Genomic DNA, 20,495 nt, shown 5'->3' with positions numbered 1-20,495 from the left:
ACACAGGGTGTGAGTTTCCTCTTGTAGATAGTAGTGATCATTTGGAGTAGGATCATTTGGATCATAAATGAGTTCCATTCTAAAACTCCACTGGTATGTGGTATATTTTTAATTTTTAAATTGTGATTGTTTAAAAATGAGACAAGTAATTCATTAATACAAGTTTCATGATAAACACTTCAAACTCCACCAATGAAGCCAAAGTTTCCCTCCACTTTCATTTGCAAACCCATCCCTTTGCCCAGGAGAGAACCACTGTTACCAACCAATTGGCTGAGTTCTCACAGAAGTGGATTTAACCTGAGTTAAGGTGAAAATACCCATGGCCCACTCTTGGCAGAAAGCCTCAGGTACAGGCTGGAGAGAGAAGGAGCAGTCTCCTTCCATTCTGGTGCCATGCTGCTTTGTACACAATGGCAAATTAGCCAGTGGTGGTACTGAGTTTATCTCTGTTTCAGTAAACCACTTGTGTCTTCCTCGTTTCTCAGCCCCACCTGAGCCTGAGACTCCACTCATAGCTTTCCCCTCGGCTGAACTGTGCCCTAGTGCTTCCAGCTTGAGCTTCCCCTTCGCTGCCATTTCTCCTAAATTTACTTTTTTTACACAGTATAACTTACATTATTCAAGATGAAAGCAATTGAATAAACAATGGACATTGGGATAAAAGCTTTAAAAAAAAATCTCTGCCTCCAAATGTGTACCAGCCCCTACCTATGGCATTAGGTGCTCAATAGGTTGATCTGACTTTAAACATTTAGATTTCTTTGTGTTTAACACAAAGAATGCTTATCATGACATATTCATTTTCAACAGGGAACATTTCAGGTAGTGTGAGCAGGTCACCTGGAGGGGAGAAGTAAATTGGGCACAAACAGCGCTTGGCAGGGGGTCAGCTGGAAGCTGCTCCTACCCATGGCTTCTCTCTGTCCCCCACTTCTGAATTGAAAAGGCTTCTTACAATGTTCCAAGTTTATTTTAAGTGTGGCTATGGTGGTTGGCAGTAGTGATGGGGTAGGGTGTCTAGCAGTTTGGGGGCTGAAGATGGAGGAAGCCCTGGGGAGACCCCTTGTAATTAGAGGTCTTGTATCAGAGATTGTCTGTTTTACTGGAACTCTGATCTGTTGTAAAGCAGAGTTATGGTAATGACTGAAAGGCCAAAAATACTTAACTCAGCCATTTACAAGATACCCGGCTTGCTCCGTGCTCTTTCTCACTCAGCTAGGTGCGGCTTTCCCTTCCTCATGCCAAGTAAGCACTTGGCTTATTTACATATACAACCTATGGCTCCTCCTAGGTCTGGATTGTCTACCTTACAGCCTAAGGGCAGGGTCAGGGAGGAGCTTTCAGGTAAAGGCAGTTTGATGATGCTATTGGTCTTGACCTCCTGTGCCAGGGTAAGTGGGAGAAGATCTGTGGCCCCCAGGACACAATTGTGGAGGTCTTTGAGCACATCACCTTGATGACCCTGGACATACTTATGAAGTGTGTTTTGAGCCAGGAAACCAACTGCCAGACAAGCAGGTCAGTGACAGAAAAGCAAAAAGACACTTGTTCGTCATTATCTAAGTCATGCATTGACATATTGTCCCCACTTTCTCTTCTAGCACCCATGATCTTTATGTTAAAGCGACATTTGAAGCCAGCAAAATCATCTTTCACCGCTTATACAATTTCTTACATCACCTTGACATAATTTTCAAATTCAGCCCTCAGGGCCACCGCTTACAGGAGATGGTCAAAATTCTACATCAGTACACAGGTATTGCTTGTGTTTGGATTGCCTAAGTCCATACACCGTCATTGTTGTACTGTGCCTGTCTAGAAGAATAGACCTCGGTGTGAAAAAAAAAAAAAATTCTTGTTCTTAACAGAGCTTTTATATGGACAGTGCTCCTTTAGAAGAGTGTGCTAGATCCATAGTAGTAGTTCTCTACTACTTCAGAAGTTTTCTATGTATTATATCATGTTTATTATTATTTCCAATTGTTGGGGCGCCTGGGTGGCTCAGTTGGTTAAGCATCCGACTTCAGCTCAGGTCCTGATCTCATGGTTTGTGAGTTCGAGCCCCACATCGGGCTCTGTGCTGATGGCTCAGAACCTGGAGCCTGCTTCAGATTCTGTGTCTCCTTCTCTCTCTGCCCCTCCCCCAACTTGTGCTCTGTCTCTATCTCTAAAAATAAATTTAAAAAATATTTCCAATTGTTATTAATACAAATATAACAAGGGTCATTTAATATCTCAAAGCACACAAGGGCATATGGCTTTTTACACAGTGTTTCCAGTAGTCGCGAAGGAATAACAACAAACTAAAAACATTCATACAACATGGGAATGAATATGAGAACAGAGAGCACACGGACACGCATTCAAAAGGAGGAGGGACGGGGAGTTGTTCAGTAGGTAGAAAGTTTCAGTTACACAAAATGAACAAGTTCTAGAGATCTGCCTACAGTTAACAGTGCTGTACTGGGCATGTAAAAACTTAAGTGGGTAGATCTCCGGTTAAGTGTTCTTACCACAATAAAAAAATAAAAGAAGCTGGGGCGCCTGGGTGGCTCAGTCGGTTAAGCGTCCGACTTCGGCTCAGGTCATGATCTCACGGTTCGTGGGTTCGAGCCCTGCATCGGGCTCTGTGCTGACAGCTCAGAGCCTGGAGCCTGTTTCAGATTCTGTGTCTCTTTCTCTCTGTGACCCTCCCCCGTTCATGCTCTGTCTCTCTCTGTCTCAAAAATAAATAAACATTAAAAAAAAATTTTTTTTAAATAAATAAATAAAAGAAGCTCAGTTCAAAAATAGTTTTGGCAAAACATAAACATAAAAGTTGAAATAGATTAAGCTCTTTAAGCAAGTCAACATTACTTTTCATCAACACCCGAATAGAGAATATTTATAAAGCAGTTAATGAATCCTTCCTCAGCTATGACTTCGGGCAAGTTAATCACTGCTTTGTCTCAATGTCAGCTGTAAAATGGGGACAAAAAGGAACCTATCTCCCAGGTTTGTGGTGATGATTCACTGTGTTAATATACATAAAACGCTTGGGAAAGTGCCTGGTACTGAATAAATGTTAATCATAAAATACAGGGGCGCCTGGGTGGCGCAGTCGGTTAAGCGTCCGACTTCAGCCAGGTCACGATCTCGCGGTCCGTGAGTTCGAGCCCCGCGTCAGGCTCTGGGCTGATGGCTCGGAGCCTGGAGCCTGTTTCCGATTCTGTGTCTCCCTCTCTCTCTGCCCCTCCCCCGTTCATGCTCTGTCTCTCTCTGTCCCAAAAATAAATAAAAAACGTTGAAAAAAAAATTTAAAACCTAGAACACGTATTAAAAAAAAATCATAAAATACAGTTACTTTAGCAAATATATTTGCCTCAAGGAAATTTGCAAGACACACCCACACAGGCACAGGCGCAGTCAGGCACCCATAAACACACATGAATGTAGTGTATAAGGAGGACAGTCAGAAGCAGGTTAGGTTAACGATTTAAGATACAGATGGGCATTATGCAAATTATGGAAAGAGCCTAAATGTCCATCAACTGATGAATGGATAAAGAAATTGTGGTTTATATAGACAATGGAGTACTACGTGGCAATGAAAAAGAACAAAATATGGCCCTTTGTAGCAACGTGGATGGAACTGGAGAGTGTGATGCTAAGTGAAATAAGCCATACAGAGAAAGACAGATACCATATGTTTTCACTCTTATGTGGATCCTGAGAAACTTAACAGAAACCCATGGGGGAGGGGGAGGAAAAAAAAAAGAGGTTAGAGTGGGAGAGAGCCAAAGCATAAGAGACTCTAAGAACAAACTGAGGGTTGATGGGGAGTGGGAGGGAGGGGAGGGTGGGTGATGAGCATTGAGGAGGGTACTTTTTGGGATGAGCACTGTGTGTTGTATGGAAACCAATTTGACAATAAATTTCATATATTGGAAAAAAAAAAAAAGATGGGCATTATATAGCAGTAGTTCCAAACCGGTTCACATCATGGCCCACACAGAAAATGCTAATATTTGTATGGCTCACTAGAGTGAACCTGGGGCATCTACAAAGGGTTATTGAAAGAACTCTTTACTATTTATTTATATTACATAATTATGATGAGAAAACAAAATGCAAATATTAGGGAAAAATAAATGCTAAATTTATTCAAAATAAAACCTTTTCAAAATTTTTATATTTATTTAGTCAAATTTACCAATATTATTTGTTCCTTTTTATTTTTTTATTATTTTTTAAAATGTATTTTCAAGTTAGTTAACATACAGTGTAGTCTTAGCTTCAGGATTAGAACCCAGTGATTCATCTCTTACATATGACACCCACCGCTCATCCCAAAAAGTATCCTTCTTAATGCCTATCACCCATTTAACCCAGCCCCCCCACCCCCCTCTAGCAATCCTCAGTTTGTTCTCTGTATTTAAGTCTCTTATGGTTTGCCTTCCTCCTCATTTTTATCTTATTTTTTCCTTCCCTTCCTCTATGTTCATCTGTTGAATTTCTCAAATTCCACATATGAGTAAATCTTATGGTGTCTGTCTTATTTTGCTTAGCACAACACCCTTCATTTCCATCCATGTTGTTGCAAATGGCATGATTTCATTTCTTTTTCATCACCAAGTAATATTCCATTGTATATATACCACATCTTCTTTATCCCTTTATCAGTTAATGGACATTTGAGCTCTTTCCATAATTTGGCTGTTGTTGATAGCACTGCTATAAGCATTGGGGTGCATGTGCCCCTTTAAATCAGCATTTTTGTAACCTTTGCAGAAATTCCTAGTAGTGCGATTGCTGGGTTATAGAGTAGTTCTATTTTTAATTTTTTGAGGAAACTCCATACTGTTTTCCAGAGTGGCTGTACCAGTTTGCATTCCCACCAACAATGCAAAAGGGTTCCTCTTTCTCCACATCCCCACCAACATCTGTTGTTTCCTGTGTTGTTAATTTTAGCCATCTGACCAGTGTGAGGTGGTATTTCATTATGGTTTAGATTTGTGTTTGAGTGATGTTGAGCATCTTTTGATGTGTCTGTTTCCCACATGGATGTCTTCTTTGGAAAAGTGTCTGTTTATGTCTTCTGTCCATTTCTCCACTGGATTATTTGTTGTTTGGGTGTTGAGTTTGGTAAGTTCTTTATAGATTTTGGATATTAATGCTTTACCCATTGGAAAAAACCCAAAGCTGGAGGCATCACAATCCCAGACTTTAACCTGTATTACAAAGCTGTAATCATCAAGATAGTATGGTATTGGTGCAAAAACACATAGATCAATGGAATAGAATAGAGAACCTAGAAATGGACCCACAACTATATAGCCAGCTAATCTTTGACAAAGCAGGAAAGAGTATCTAATGGAATACAGACAGTCTCTTTAGCAATTGGTGCTAGGAGAACTGGACAGCAACATGCAGAAGAGTGAACCTGGACCACTTTCTTACATCATACACAAAAATATATTCAAAATGAATGAAAGATCTAAATGTGAGACAGGAAACAATCAAAATTCTATGAGAGAAAACAGGTAATGACCTCTTTGACCTAGGCCGCAGCAACTTCTTGCTTAACATGTCTCCAGAGGCAAGGGAAATAAAAGGAAAAATAAACCATTGGTGCCTTGTCAAGATAAAAAGCTTCTGCACAGCAAAGTGAACAATCAACAAAACTAAAAGGCAACTGACAGAATGGGAGAAGATATTTGCAGATGACATATCAATTTTTTTTTTAATTTTTTTTTTCAACGTTTTTTTTTTTATTTATTTTTGGGACAGAGAGAGACAGAGCATGAACGGGGGAGGGGCAGAGAGAGAGGGAGACACAGAATCGGAAACAGGCTCCAGGCTCCGAGCCATCAGCCCAGAGCCTGACGCGGGGCTCGAACTCACGGACCGCGAGATCGTGACCTGGCTGAAGTCAGACGCTTAACCGACTGCGCCACCCAGGCGCCCCTCATATCAATTATTTTTATTACATCTGGATTTTAAGTAGTAGACAGTAGCCATCCCCTATTCTAGGGTATTTCAACCCTTGCTCTAATGACATTTTGGTTTGGATAAGTCTTTGTTATGTGGGGAGGTGTCCTGTGCATTGTAGGATGTTTAGTTCCATCCCTGACATCTATCCACTCAATACCAGTAAGACTCTGACAGTTGTGGCAACTGAAAATGTCTACACACATTGATGAATGTCCCCTGGGGTCAAAATTATCTCCATCTGAGAACCACTACCCTATACCCAAATTGTAGAGAATTCATCCATGTTTTTCTTCTAGTGCTTGTGTGGTTTTGTTCTTGCAGTTAGATCTCTGATTCATTTAGGGTTTATTCTTATGCATGGTGTGAAGTGTTGACCTAACTTTTCCAAATGGTTATCCAGTTGTCTCATCACCATTTATTAAAAAGGTGGTATATCTATGCAATGATATGTTACTCAGCCATAAAAAAGAAAGCGATCTTGCCATTTGCAACAACATGGATGGACCTAGAGGGTATTATATTATGCTAAGTGAAATAAGTCAGATAGAGAAAGACAAATACCATTCAATCTCACTCATATTTTTTCATTTAAGAAACAAAATGAAGAAAGAAAAAAGAAACAAACAAAAACAAATTGGTGGTGCAGAGGGCAGGTGGGTAGGGGGATGAGTGAAATAGATAAAGAGGATTAAGAGTATACTTAACATGATGAACATAGAGTAATATATAGAATTGTTGAATCATTACACTGTACACCTGAAACGAATATAATGCTGTATGTTAATTATACTTCAATTAAAAATTTAATTTAATTTAATTTAAAAGTTCCATCTGTTCCAGTAATTGAGATAACCATTTTATATACTAAATTGACATATGTACTTGAACCTATTTCTGGACTTTCTTTTCTGTTCCATTCATCTGTCTATTTATTCATGTACTGGAATCACACTGATTCATTTAAAGAGATTTTGTAGTATGTTTTTTTTTAATTAACAAACTATTTTTAGACAGTTTTAAGTATACAGAAAAATTAAGTAGAAAGTGTAGACAGTTCCCATATACTTTCTCACCTCCACCTTCTTACGCAGTTTCTCCTCATCACATCTTGCTTTAGTGAGGTACATTTGTTACAATTGAGCCAATATTGATACATTATTAACTAAAGTCCATAGTTTACTTTAGGATTCATCATTTATATTGTACACTCTATGGGTTTTGACACATGTGTTATGATATGTATCCCCCTCTATTCCTAGTTTCCTGAGGGATTTTTTTTTCTTAATTGTGAATGGGTGTTAGATTGTGTTAGATCTTTTTTCTGTGTCTTTTAATATGGCCATATGATTTTTCTTCTTTAACTTATTGATGTGATAGATTACATTAATTGATTTTTTGATGTTGAACCAGATTTGCATATCTGGAATAAATCCCACTTGGTAATGGTGTATAATTCCTTTTGTGCATTGTTGGATTCTTTTTGCTAATATTTTATTGAGGATTTTAGCATTTATTTCATGAGAGAGATTTGGTTTGTAGTTGTCCTTTCTTGTAATGTCTTTGTCTGGTTTGGGTATTAGGATAATGTCTGGCCTCATAAAATAGATTAGGGAATATTCCCTCTGCTATTTTCTGGAATATATTGTAAAGAATTGATGTGATTTCTTTCTCAAATGTTTGAAAGAATAAACCACTGAAATAATCTAGACCTGTTTTTGGAAGGTCATTATTATTGATTTAATTTATTTAATATATATAGGTCTATTCAGATTATCTGTTTCTCTGGATGAATGTTGATAGACCGCGTCTTTCAAGAATGTGGTCCATTTCACCTAGGTTATCAGATTTATGTGCATATATTTGTTCATAATATTCCTTTATTATCTTTTTAATGCTCATAGAATCAATAATGATGTTCCCTTTTTATTCCTGATATTAGTAATTTTTATCTTCTCTCTTTTTCTTAATTAACCTGGCTAGAGATTTATCAATTTTACAGATCTTTTCAAAGAATCAACTTTTGGGTTCATTGATTTTTTTTTCCCTTGATTTCTTATTTTCAATTTCACTGCTTTCTGCTCTAATTTTTATTATTTCACTTCTTCCACTATGGATTTAATGCGTTCTGTTTACAGTTTCCTGAGGTCAAAGATTAGATTAGGATTTTAGATTTTTCTTCTTTTCTAATATATCCACTCAAGGCTACAAATTTCCCTCTAAGTATTGCTTTCACTGTGTTCCACAAATTTTATTAGCTGTATTTTAATTTTCATTTAGTTCAAAATATTTTTAAAATTTCCCTTGAGATTTCTTTGGCCCATGTGTTATTTAGAAAAGTGTGGTTTACTCTCCAACTACTTTGGAGTTTTCAAACTATCTTTCTGTTATTGATTTCTATTCCATTGTGGTCTGAGAGCATACTTTGTATGATTTATGTTCTTTTAAAATTTGTGTTTTATGGCCCAAATGTGGTCTATTTTAGTGAATGTTCTCTGTGAGCTTGAAAAGGAGGTGTGTTCTGCTGTTGTTGGATGATGTATTCTATAGGGGTCAAATAGATCCAGTTGATTGATGATATTGTTCAGTTCAACTACATCCTTGCTGGTTTTCTGCCTGCTGGATCTGTCCATTACTGACAGGGAAGTGTTGAAGTCTCCAACTATAAGAGTAGATTCATCTATTTCTCCTTGGAGTCCTGTTGTTTTTTGCCTTATATGTTTTGACACTCTGTTGTTAGGTGCATTCACACAAAAGATTGTTTTATTCTTGGAGAATTGACCCCCTTATCATTATATAATACCATTTTAATCCCTATTAATTTTTTCCCTACTAATTTTACTTGCTTGGAAATCTGTTCTGCTGAAATTAATATAGTTACTCCAACTTTCTCTTTGTTAGTTAGCATGGCATATCTTTCTCTACTCCTTTACTTTTAATCTATACATATCTTTATGTATTTAAAGTGGGTTTCTTGTAGATGACATATAGCTTGGGTTTTTTTTCATCCATTCAGAAGTCTCTGTCTTTTAATTGTTGTATTTATACCATTGAAGCTTAATGTGATTATTGATATATTTGGGTTAATAGCGACCATATTTGTTACTTCTTACTGTTCATTGCCTTTTTTTGTCTTTCACTCTTTTTCTACTTTCTCTGGTTTTAATTGAGCATTTTATATGATTCCATTTTTCTCCTCTCTTAGCATATAAATTATACCTGTTTTTACCTTTTTTTAGATGTTGCCCTTGAGTTTGTTTTATATATATATATACATATATATGTTGTTATATATATATATATGTTGTTATATATATATATGTTGTTATATATATATATATATATATATATATATATATATATATATTTGCTATCACTTTGGTAATCAGAAATTGTTATTCTATCCCAGAAAAGATAATCCAGGATAGAAAAAAATTGCTCAAGAATGAGAAGAAGTATGGTAACACTCAGAAGCGGAAGTACCAGGATTTTCTGGATATTATCCTTTCTGCCCAGGTAAGTCTCAAATGTCTGAGGCTGCTCATATAGTTAATTGTGTGGGCAGCTGGATGATTGAGGAGGAAGATAGACAAAAGCAACGTTGGTCAACGAAATTTAACAACACTTTTGATGCTTGGCTCCATACAGTTTGAGATCAAGATAGAAATCTATAATTCGGTCACTAGAAGGAATTAGGTAAGGCCGAATTTTTTACTAATTTGACAGGATTTGGTGATTATTGCAAAGATACATGATAGTTAAGGGAAACATGGGGAAAGAGTCACAGCGTAAGCTGGTAAAATGATGATGATGAGGTGCTGGGAAGTCTGAATGAATCTGGTAGGATGATTGGAAGAACTCTTTGCAAGGTCTGCTTTCCTTGTCTAACATTGGTTCTCCTTTATGCTCTGGTCAAAGTATGGCCTCTATTATGTATTTGATGAACTAAATTAAAATTGAGACTCTCATTTGAAACTCTAATTTATTTCCCTAAAACCATTACCTTGATAGGGGCTCCAAAGATCTGTAAATTGACATTGCATAAAAATTTCTCTATTTTACCAGTTGCATAAAAACAGCTCTATTTTACCTTTCAGGCTGAAAATGACAACAACTTCTCAGATACTGACCTACAGTCTGAGGTGAACACATTCATGTTGGCAGGGCAAGACACCATGGCAGGGGGCATTTCCTGGCTCCTCTACCACCTGGCTCTGAACCCTGAGCACCAGGAGAGATGTCGGGAGGAAATCAGGGGCATCCTGGGGGATGGGTCTTCTATCACCTGGTAAGATCTGCATTCCTAAACATTTCATCCTGGTTCCCCTCCTTGGGTTTTGCTTTATTTTTACCTGTGGTATCTTGGTGACTGTTATTGCTTTAAGATATGTGCCTGTAGAAACAGAATAAACAAGCTACTATTCTGCTCTTTTTCTAAAGGAACCAAAATTATCCCTTTATCTTCTGCTAAAGAAGTTCACTCATCCACAACTTATCTGTTTTGTTGTTTTTCTAATCAGTGGTGTGTAATGTCTCATTTCTTTCTTTCACCTAAGCTCCAGTGCACTGAAAATGGGGCTTGATCCCTAGACTTGCATTTAGAACTTAAATGGTAGGGCTTAAGTGGGGCTCCTCTTCCGATACCTGAGTGCATATCCATATCATTTCAGCCACATTGTAGTCATTGTCTCCCATTTCTTTGTTCACTCCTCAGGACTGGCTTTGGACTTTGAACATAGTACCAAATGATACACACTTTAGTTGAGTCTGCATATTATGGACTTACGACATTTTAAATACTGAGGTACTTAAAAAATGTCCAAGGTTTGACTGGGCTCACACCTGGTACAGGAGACAGACCTCCATACAAATAATTGCCATATAACCTGGTAAGGGTAGCGAGAGAGAGAGATGTGTGGGTTACTACAGAGACTTAGAAGACAGGCACCTAACCTGGTATAGGGGACTCCAGAGGACTTCCTGGGAGATCTGACATGCTAGCTGCCTCTTTTAGGATGGGTAGGAATCAGCCAGATAGAAAACTTCAACACCGTTGTGCAAGACTTTGAGCTTATCTTGCTGTTAATGATGCCCATGTTATGGATTTGCCCTTCAGACATAATCTCTCATAGAAAAACAAACACATGTCTCCAATATAAACCACATTCTTTACCCTAGTTAGATATTTCACTTATCCTTGTTTTGCTGGTCAAAGGGACAGAAAGATAGAAATACTAAGGGCCACCTGACCTCATGACTACGGGGAAAACAGCGTATTTCTTTTTTTTTTTTTTTAATTTTTTTTTCAACGTTTATTTTATTTTTTGGGACAGAGAGAGACAGAGCATGAACGGGGGAGGGACAGAGAGAGAGGGAGACACAGAATCGGAAACAGGCTCCAGGCTCTGAGCCATCAGCCCAGAGCCTGACGCGGGGCTCGAACTCACAGACCGTGAGATCGTGACCTGGCTGAAGTCGGACGCTTAACCGACTGCGCCACCCAGGCGCCCCAAAAAACACCGTATTTCAAATGCAAAGGTCAGCTCAGAACATTTGTAAGGGACAATTTGAATTTATATAGATGTAGTAGAGGTCTTACTTTGTATAAGGAAATAATATTTCCTACCATAAATTAAAGATTTAATTTGTATAGCACAAAATACAGTATTGATTAATCATTTTTTACTCATGCATTAATATTAATCAGATAACCTGTTTAGGGTGGATATATGTGTATATATATATCCAACCCAAATATTCACCTTCCTTATTCTTGTTTGGCCTATGTGAAATGTGAAAACAATAAAGAAATTTTTGCCAGGTGAGAAGAAAAAGTCCAAAGGATCTGTTAACTTTCATTTTAATGAGAGAAATGAAAATAATTTTATAAACAATAAGATATGTTTTTATTCCATAATATGACCTTATACTTACATTTAATGAAATTTTTCCATAGCATTCTGGAAATTTATAGTTCTTTTAGACAGTAAAACCACACTGCAAAGAGCAATTTCCAAAAAAGCTGTCTCCATTTGGCTCCTCATCAGCCAGCTCCTCATCAGACATTGAGGCTCCTTAATGTCTCCATTTGGCTCCTCATCAGCCATTTCTCCATTGGGTTAAAATTCCTCTCTTCTTCTTGCACCAGGGCTAAGATGGACAACATTGTGTTTCTTAAATATGCAAAGTGCCAGACTAAGCAGAATTACTCTTTTTATTCTGGGCTTGAGGAGGAAAGAGTTCAAAATTAAAATTTCACGGGGCGCCTGGGTGGCTCAGTCGGTTGGGCATCCAACCTGGTTGGGCCCAGGTCATGATCTCATGGTTTTGTGGGTTCGAGCCCCCCTTCGGGCTCTGTGCTGACAGCTCAGAACCTGGAGCCTGCTTTGAATTCTGTGTCCCCCTCTCTCTCTGCCCCTTCCTTACTCACACTCTGTCTCTGTCTCTTAAAAATAAGTAAACATTGAAAAAAACTTTTAACAAAAAAATTAAAATTTTACACCACCGAATGGCCAAAACCTGCATTCAAAATAAGTAATCAGAAAAGCAAACAGAAATACAATAAAACAAATAGACTGAATATATGCAGTCATTTTATGACTAGCTGACTATCTAGGATGCAAGTAAAAAACTTTATTCTTCTCCCTCTGATACTTGTATAGGGCAAGTTCTTTTCATCTCCAGAGTGAAATCTTACCCAGATCTCAGAGAGTTCCCACCCATTTAATTCACAAGAGCAGTCTCATTCAGTAATTAAACTGTCTGGTCCAGTGGAATAATACAAAGTGTAAATTCGCATCCACTGGGACCATCTCCCTCCATCCCAGATCAGCATTTCTTTGGGTCTGGAAGCCAGTGGTGACTGAGGGGGTTGTGGTTGACTTCTTACTGACCAGTTCCTCCCCTACCCAGTAGCTGCTGCTTCTGGCCCTTACATAACTGGTCCCAGGAGGAAGTGAGGATAAGGAGAAAGAGGTGGTAATATGGTGATCTTGCCCTCTAAGCTTAGTAGCTATTCAGTGCCTCCTTTTATTCTCAGTGGGTGCATCTCTGGGTTTTTTGGAGATTCCCTCACTGTAGCTTTGCCATGGTGATTCATGGGGCAAGGAAATTCTTGTCCTCAGAGCTCCTTTCAAGCTGGTTCCAGAGCTCTCCCTCTTGCCAGTTCATTGGCCCATAGAACACAATGGACCACTCCTAACTTGTCCCTGTTGCCCTCCCCTCACTCCCTGCCTGTTCTGAGTCACAGCCTTTCCTATCAGCCCTGTTTCCCAAACTCCAGGGAGCACATTTCAGGTCATCTCAGTGACCCAAGAGGGCTTCTTTGCCTAACATGGTTTGGGGGCACTCCTCCATTCTCCACAGTACTCTGGCATTCCAACAATTCTCCTTAAAGGTTTTTTTTTCCTATCAAAACTCTTCAGCCTCTTCTTTTTAGTCCTTAGTCATTCCTTACACATTCTTGAGCTAAGTGTTGCAAAACTGGTTTCAGAAACTCCCCTAGCAAATCCTTTACTGGTAGATTAGCATCTTGCTTTATCATGAAGATATCTGGCACTTTTTTGGTCCCTCTTTCTCTGGAACCTCAGCTGACCCTGAGGCAGAAAGAGTCTCAACATTCTGTTACATAAACCAACTGCAAAATAACTTTAACCTAGAGATGGTATTTACCAAGAATAAACACCAAAGAGGAAAAGAACATCAATATTTATAAACTGGATATGGAGTCTGAGTTCCCTACCCTCCTCCCTTGTCCTCACAGGGACCAGCTGGGTGAGATGTCATACACTACAATGTGCATCAAGGAGTCACTCCGACTGGCCCCTCCAGTCCCATTCATTTCCAGAGAGCTCAGCAAGCCCATTACCTTCCCAGATGGACGCTCCTTGCCTGCAGGTCTTTGTATTCTTTTCCTAAGCAGTTCTTAGAGACCATGGGATCCTGGGTGACAAAGTGACAATGACAAAGACTGGCTTGTTTCTCAACTGTTAGAGTCAAAATACAATCCTAAGGACGTCTAGCTTAGGGTTGGGTGCCTATTAAGAATTCAGTGGGAAATTCCTTGATCAAATGTGGCTTCCAGACTTTCTCAAAGGTATATAACCATTTGAAGCAAAGCTCTGTGCCCAGAACCTGGATTACCAGAATCCCAACCCAGGGTTTCTTTCATTGGAGGACACGTTGTTTGTTCCTAAAATTATCCTTATTTGGCTTAGTTTGAGACCCAGGTGAGACTTCGTGGGAAATGAGCATCATCATCTTTATCTAGATGACCCCGTGGGTCTTTGGCTTCATCATCATAATAATGTCACTCTTGTAAGTGTACAGCACTTAATAGTTTACATAGAGCCTTCAAACACATTATCTCATTTTTCCCCTTAGAAATGATCTTAGCAGACATTTATATGGTGCTTCTCAGTTTACAAAGCACTTTCAAATACTTTTGGTGTAACCAAAAACCCACCAGAGACCCCAAAGTGCAGATGAGCAGAACTAAAACTCACACAGAGTCCCAACGCCTGGAGCCCTGTGCTCTTCAGAGCACAGGTTTCCAAGCATGGCAGGTAAGAGGCAGAGGGGTGTCATGTGAGACACCCTTCACTTATCTGCTTCAGTGTTCTGTGAATTCTTGCCCTTAGATACAAGCTGATAAGACTGCTTGTAGCAAACACCAACAGCCTGTCACTGTGACTTTGTGGACAGATCCAAAATTAATTTACCAGAATTTTTATGGTAATCAAATAATCCTCAAAATCTCTCTCCCCTGTGTTTTTTTTTAAGCCCCAAACCACATGGATATTTGCTAAAATTTCCTCCCTTCCACTTATGAACAGAACCAGCAGAAACTTGTCACTGGACCTGCGTGATGGAATTGTGATTCTGTTCTTTTGTACCCAAACTGTCTCTGGTGGGTGCTGTATAGTCCACTAACAGATACCATTTTGACATGATACCAATAGCTCCTTAAGATAGAAGCATGTATTGAATATGTCATTGCTTTGAAATCTAAGGTGTCACCCAGGCCTCATCTACCCATGGGTCCTTGACTGCTGGCATCAGCTACAGTGCACAGAACTCTGTCAAGAGCTAGCTGTTTCCCTTCAAGAAGAAAAGTCTTATTGAAGAATGGTGTAACAGTAGCCCACAACTTGCTGTATCTTCTGCAATCTTTTTTATTTCTTTCTTTTCACAGGAATAACCGTGGTTCTCAGTATTTGGGGCCTTCATCATAACCCTGCCATCTGGGAAAACCCAAAGGTACGACTGTCTTATACATAAATCCTTGAAAGAACTAATGCTGTGTAGCTCACTTTTTGTTAGCTATGCATGGAAGTGGCAAATGACTCAAGGCAAACAAAATAAACTTAAAGACCGAAAATGTTCAACCTTTCCCCCAAAGGAAAGCTGTCTGTCCCCTTCCCCTATTCCTACTTTATGTTCACTTTGCATGAACATATGGATATAATGCCACACAATCTGTTTGAAATTGCCCACAGTCTATACCACAGCTGTTTACTTAGCAAGCTCTATCAAGAACTCACCTAGACGCCTGCAGGAGTATAGACCACTCATGCAGTCATGCAGGCAACTCAGACTCTTTTTGGCTGGATGTAACAATCAGGATTCTGGCAGAAACCCAATGGCACACTCAACTTGGGCACTTGGAGGAGAGTTTTATAAAGCAACTATTTACAAAGGTATGGGTAGGCTTTAGAAAAACAGAATGGAGCAAATAACTGCTGAAGTGCTTACCACATCTGGGGCAGGCAGGAAAGAGGGTTACAAAGCCTGGAGAGAGATTACTGTGCTGGGAAGGGTCCTGGGCAGGAGTTGGACCTTCAGTGGAGCGTGCAGCCAGCCAGAGGCAGCCTGGTAGGGTGGGGCCCAGGGAATAAATAACCCAAAAGTTCTCTCTGCCCACCCTCCAGATCGCCAATCAATGTCTTTTATCAGCCAACCTCAAAAGAAACCATGTGGGTCAGCTTCTTGGAGCCCAGAGCAGGGCAGGAAAGGGAGGAGAGACTGCACACAGAGGCAAAAAGAAGACATATAGCTTACCTGAGCGCTTGATTCAACGTTCTTAAACTCTCAACACTCACAACACCTACAGATACTTTCACATAAGTGGCTAGGATTTAAGATCTCTTATGTGTAATGGGAGGTGGACTACATGTCTCAATAATCATTGATCACATAAGCACTTTGGCTTGACTTCTAAGTGGGCGCATTCTTTTTTTTTAATGTTCAATTTTATTTGAGTATAGTTGACATACAATGTGACATTAGTTTCAGGTGCACAACTTAGTGATTTGACAAGTTTATACATTATGCTGCGTTCCCCACAAGTGTAGCTACCGTCTGTCCCATTACATCGCTATTACGGTATTATTGACCATGTTCCTTATGCTATGTCTTTTATTACTGTGACTTACTCATTTTGTAACTGGAAGCCTGTATCTCCCCTCTCCTCTTCACCCATTTTGTCCAAACTTCCCCCACAACCATCAGTTTGTTCTCTGTATTTTTGGTCTAATTCTGCTTTTTATTTGTTTATACACTTGTTTTTCGTTGTTTTTTTTTTTTTTAGATTCCACCCATGAATGGAATATATAGTATTTATCTTTCTCAGTCTGACTTATTTTACTTAGCATACTGCCCTCTAGGTATATCCATGTTGTCTCAAAAGGCATGATCTCATCCTTTTTATGGCCATGTAATATTCCATCCCATCCACCACATCCTCTTTATCCATTCATTTGTGGATGGACACTTAGACTGCTTCCATATCTTAACTATTGTAAATAATGCTGTTGTATTGCACATAACAGGTGCATATATCTTTTCAAATTAGTGTTTTCATTTTCTTTGGGTAAATTAGGTTGGGACATTCTTACTTCCAGAATGAAAATAATATTACACCCTAGTGTTTCTGCTTTCTCCTTATGTGTCTGGGTAGCAGACTTGTCAATGAAGAGGCCAGACAAGGGCTGCACCTCTTGAGTTGCACTGTCCAGTGTGGTAGCTACTAGTCACATGTGGTTACTGGGCATTTGAAATGTAGCTAGTGGGAAATGAGATGTGCTGGAAATGTGTACCCAGTGTATGTCAGTGGATTTTGAAGACATAGTACAAAAATGTGAAATATTTCCTTAATAATTATTTATATTGAGTACATGTTGGAATGATAATATTTTCTGCAAAATAAATTCTATTGTTAAAATTACTTTCACCTTTTAAAAAAGTGACTACCAGAATGTTTGAAATTACATATGTGGGGGTGCCTAGGTGGCTCAGTCAGTTAAGCGTCTGACTCTTGACCTCAGCTCAGGTCTTGATCTCAGGGTCATGAGTTCGAGCCCTGCATTGGGCTCCATGCTGGGTGTGAAGCCTGCTTAAAAAAAGAAGAAAAGAAATTACATATGTAGCTCATTATAGATTTCTGTTGATCAGTGCTAAGCAGTAGCTTAAAAAATGTGCTAATGGTGTTTTGGGGATGGTGGTGGGGTTGCCTTGTCATTTCAGGTCTTTGACCCCTCACGATTCTCTCAGGAAAATTCTGATCAGAGACACCCCCACTCCTTCTTACCATTCTCAGCTGGACCAAGGTGAGGACAATTTGAAGTTGTTGAAAATAGACAGAAGTGTTTTATTTGGAAACAGCATTCTTCCTTTGGTATCTCAGGTGTATATATTCTTCCATGGAACCCCATCTTCTCACCAGATTATGAGGTAGATATTGGTACCTATTTGAGCCCCTGAAAAGACCAGTTAGTGTCACAAAAGACAAAGCCCTTCTCTATCACATCTTATACAGCCATGCCTCAGAAAGCTCTCCCACAATGCAAACTTGCTCATCAGCCATGCAGCCTACCCCTGACGCAGGAGAAACAATTCTTCTTTTTTCTTAATTTCAAATTTATTGAGGTATAGCTGACATGTGAAATTGTAAGATATTTAAAATGTGTATCATGGTGATTTGATATCTGTATAGATCATGAAAGGACTCTTCCCCATCTAGTTATTACCACATTCTCCATCTTACAAATTTCTCTTTGTGTGTGTGTGTGTGTGTGTGCGCATGTGCGCACACGCGCACGTGAGAACATTTAAATTCTGCTTTATTAGCAAATGTCAATGACACAATACTCTGTTACCCACTATAGTCACCCAGTTTGACATTTATATTCTCACAGCGGGAAACAATTCTATAAGCAATTCCAAGTGCCACCTTGTTTAGGGGAGGCATCACATTGCAGCCTCCCGGTTCACATTCTTGCAGGGAACAATAGACGTTCAAAAGTTTCTGTGGCATATGGTGTGTAAATGCAGCTTTACTGTGACTATCAGATTCATTATGCTAGCATCTTATGCAAGAGTCAGAAAAAACTACCATTTCTTCAAGTATCTCTTTCTTTCCCTCGGTGTCTGCAGGAACTGTATCGGGCAGCAGTTTGCCATGACTGAGTTAAAGGTGGCCATTGCCTTGATCCTGCTCCGCTTCAAGGTGTCTCCAGATCCAACCAGACCTCTTGTCTTCTTGCCCCAGATTGTCCTCAAACCCAAGAATGGGGTCTACTTGCACCTGAAGAAACTCCCCTAATGTTACAGCCCAGGGTACAACGATTATATATATATATGTATATATATGTGTGTGTGTGTGTGTGTGTGTGTGTGTATAATTTTAAAGTTGAATTACAGGGCCACCTGGGTGCTCAGTTGAGCGTCCAACTCTTGATTTTGTCTCAGGGCTTGATCTCACCATTCACGAGTTTGAGTCCCGGGTCAGGCTCCACTTCCATGCTAACAGTGTGGAGCTTCTCCCTCTCTCTCTCTTTCTCTCTGCCTCTCTCTCTCTCTGTCTCTCTCAAAATAAATAAACATTAAAAAAATAAAGTTAAATTACAGCTAATGGGCAAAAAAAATGGTAAAGAATCAAGGTACAGTGGGAGGGTTAGGGGTAGGTGTGATGGGGGTCTCTGTGTAACTGCACATTATCCAAAGGTGCACAGGTGATACCCTGTGTCACTTAGATCTGTTTCGGTATGATTTGGGGAGATTTTCCAATCATTACTGTTTGATTCTGTCTTCTATTAAAGCTGTATACCAAGAATTTTGCTAGGTGACTTCCATATGTTTTCTGCTTTTTAGAAATAGTTTTTGGAATTTCACAAGTAATAAGTGAATAAATGCTCACAGTAAAAGATTTCCAACACTAGAAAAGCATGTAAAGTAAAAAGTAAAAATCCCACTTCACATACACTACACGTCTCTGCCCTGACCCACGCCCTGACACATCTCCTATGCATTTTCCTAAAAACAGAATAGTTTGGTGTGCGTTCTTTCAGAGTTTTTCCTATACATTTCATATATGTATGTATACATTTCATACATATGTAAGTATGCATTCTTATAGATGGAATCATATCCATATTATTCTTGTTTTTTTCATTTAATAAAAAATACATCTTATTCCTAATCAATGGATTAATAATATTTTATAACATGGATATACTATAACTTATTGAACTATTTTCTTATTATTGGATATTTACACTATTTATAGTTTTAAAAACATGCTTATTGGCCATTTGTGATTATCTTTGTTTTTTGTCTGTGATTCATACATTACATCTATGTTTATTTTCCAATGGAGTTGTTTGTCTTTTTCTTACTGATTTGTATGAGTTCTTTAATATTGTGGATAATAGCCCTTGATTGTAACTTTTCTTTATAATTTTCCCCATTCTTACATTTTTATAACAATACATTTATGGTGTCTTATCATACAGAAATTCAAAATTTTCATGAATTAAGATAAATAAACTTTTCTTTTTGGTTTCTGGGATTTGAATCTTAGATAAGAAAACCTTCATTTGGAATATTATCAAGATAGTCTACAGAGAAAGACAGATACCATATGTGGTTTTCATTCTTATGTGGATCCTGAGAAACTTAACAAAAGACCATGGGGGAGGGGGAGGGAAAGGAAAAAAAAAGTTAGGGAGGGAGGCAAACCATAAAAGATTCTTAAAAACTGAGAACAAACTGAGGGTTGATGGGGGGTGGGAGGGAGGGGATGGTGGGTGATGGGTATTGAGGAGGGCACCTGTTGGGATGAGCACTGGGTGTTGTATGGAAACCAATTTGACAATAAGTTTCATATTTAAAAAAATTTTTTAAACAAATGAATAATAATAATTTTTTAAAAGTCTACAGATTTCCCTGGTGCTTGTGAAACCTGAGCAGGAATTTTTAATAATTTCCAAATAATAACCATAATAATGATAATTTCCAGATTCATTGCTCATTTGATGTTTATGTGTCCACTGCATGTCAGATATTATGATAAGCATTCAGTGAACGCACAGTTATGATCCCTGCCCTCATGGAACTTGTATCCTTTTTTAAATTTTTTTAAATTTGTTTATTTTGAGAGAGAAAGAGAGAATGAGCAGGGAGAGACAGAGAGCGTAGGGGACAGAGGATCTGAAGCAGGCTTTGTGCCCACAGCAGAGAGCCTA

General features: G+C 38.8%; 1 protein-coding gene across 1 annotated transcript in view; it reads left to right on the top strand.

Annotated features, from left to right (window-relative positions):
• LOC131504774 (cytochrome P450 4X1-like) overlaps window positions 1–19,819 on the top strand; it is a 31,791-nt gene extending 11,972 nt beyond the window's left edge. Inside the window, exons 5-12 of the mRNA XM_058717498.1 lie at window positions 1,394–1,521; window positions 1,605–1,759; window positions 9,383–9,489; window positions 10,071–10,261; window positions 13,736–13,869; window positions 15,167–15,231; window positions 17,497–17,579; window positions 18,406–19,819. Coding sequence (XP_058573481.1) covers window positions 1,394–1,521; window positions 1,605–1,759; window positions 9,383–9,489; window positions 10,071–10,261; window positions 13,736–13,869; window positions 15,167–15,231; window positions 17,497–17,579; window positions 18,406–18,574 — 1,032 coding nt within the window. The 3' untranslated portion in view covers window positions 18,575–19,819. The remainder of the gene's footprint in view (window positions 1–1,393; window positions 1,522–1,604; window positions 1,760–9,382; window positions 9,490–10,070; window positions 10,262–13,735; window positions 13,870–15,166; window positions 15,232–17,496; window positions 17,580–18,405) is intronic.
• The last annotated feature ends 676 nt before the right edge of the window (window positions 19,820–20,495 follow it).

Source organism: Neofelis nebulosa, chromosome 2 (genome assembly GCF_028018385.1).
Source record: "Neofelis nebulosa isolate mNeoNeb1 chromosome 2, mNeoNeb1.pri, whole genome shotgun sequence".
NCBI classification, from domain to species: domain Eukaryota; kingdom Metazoa; phylum Chordata; class Mammalia; order Carnivora; family Felidae; genus Neofelis; species Neofelis nebulosa.
Note: the sequence above shows the minus strand (reverse complement) of the source record. Positions and strands in the feature narration are given on the sequence as shown.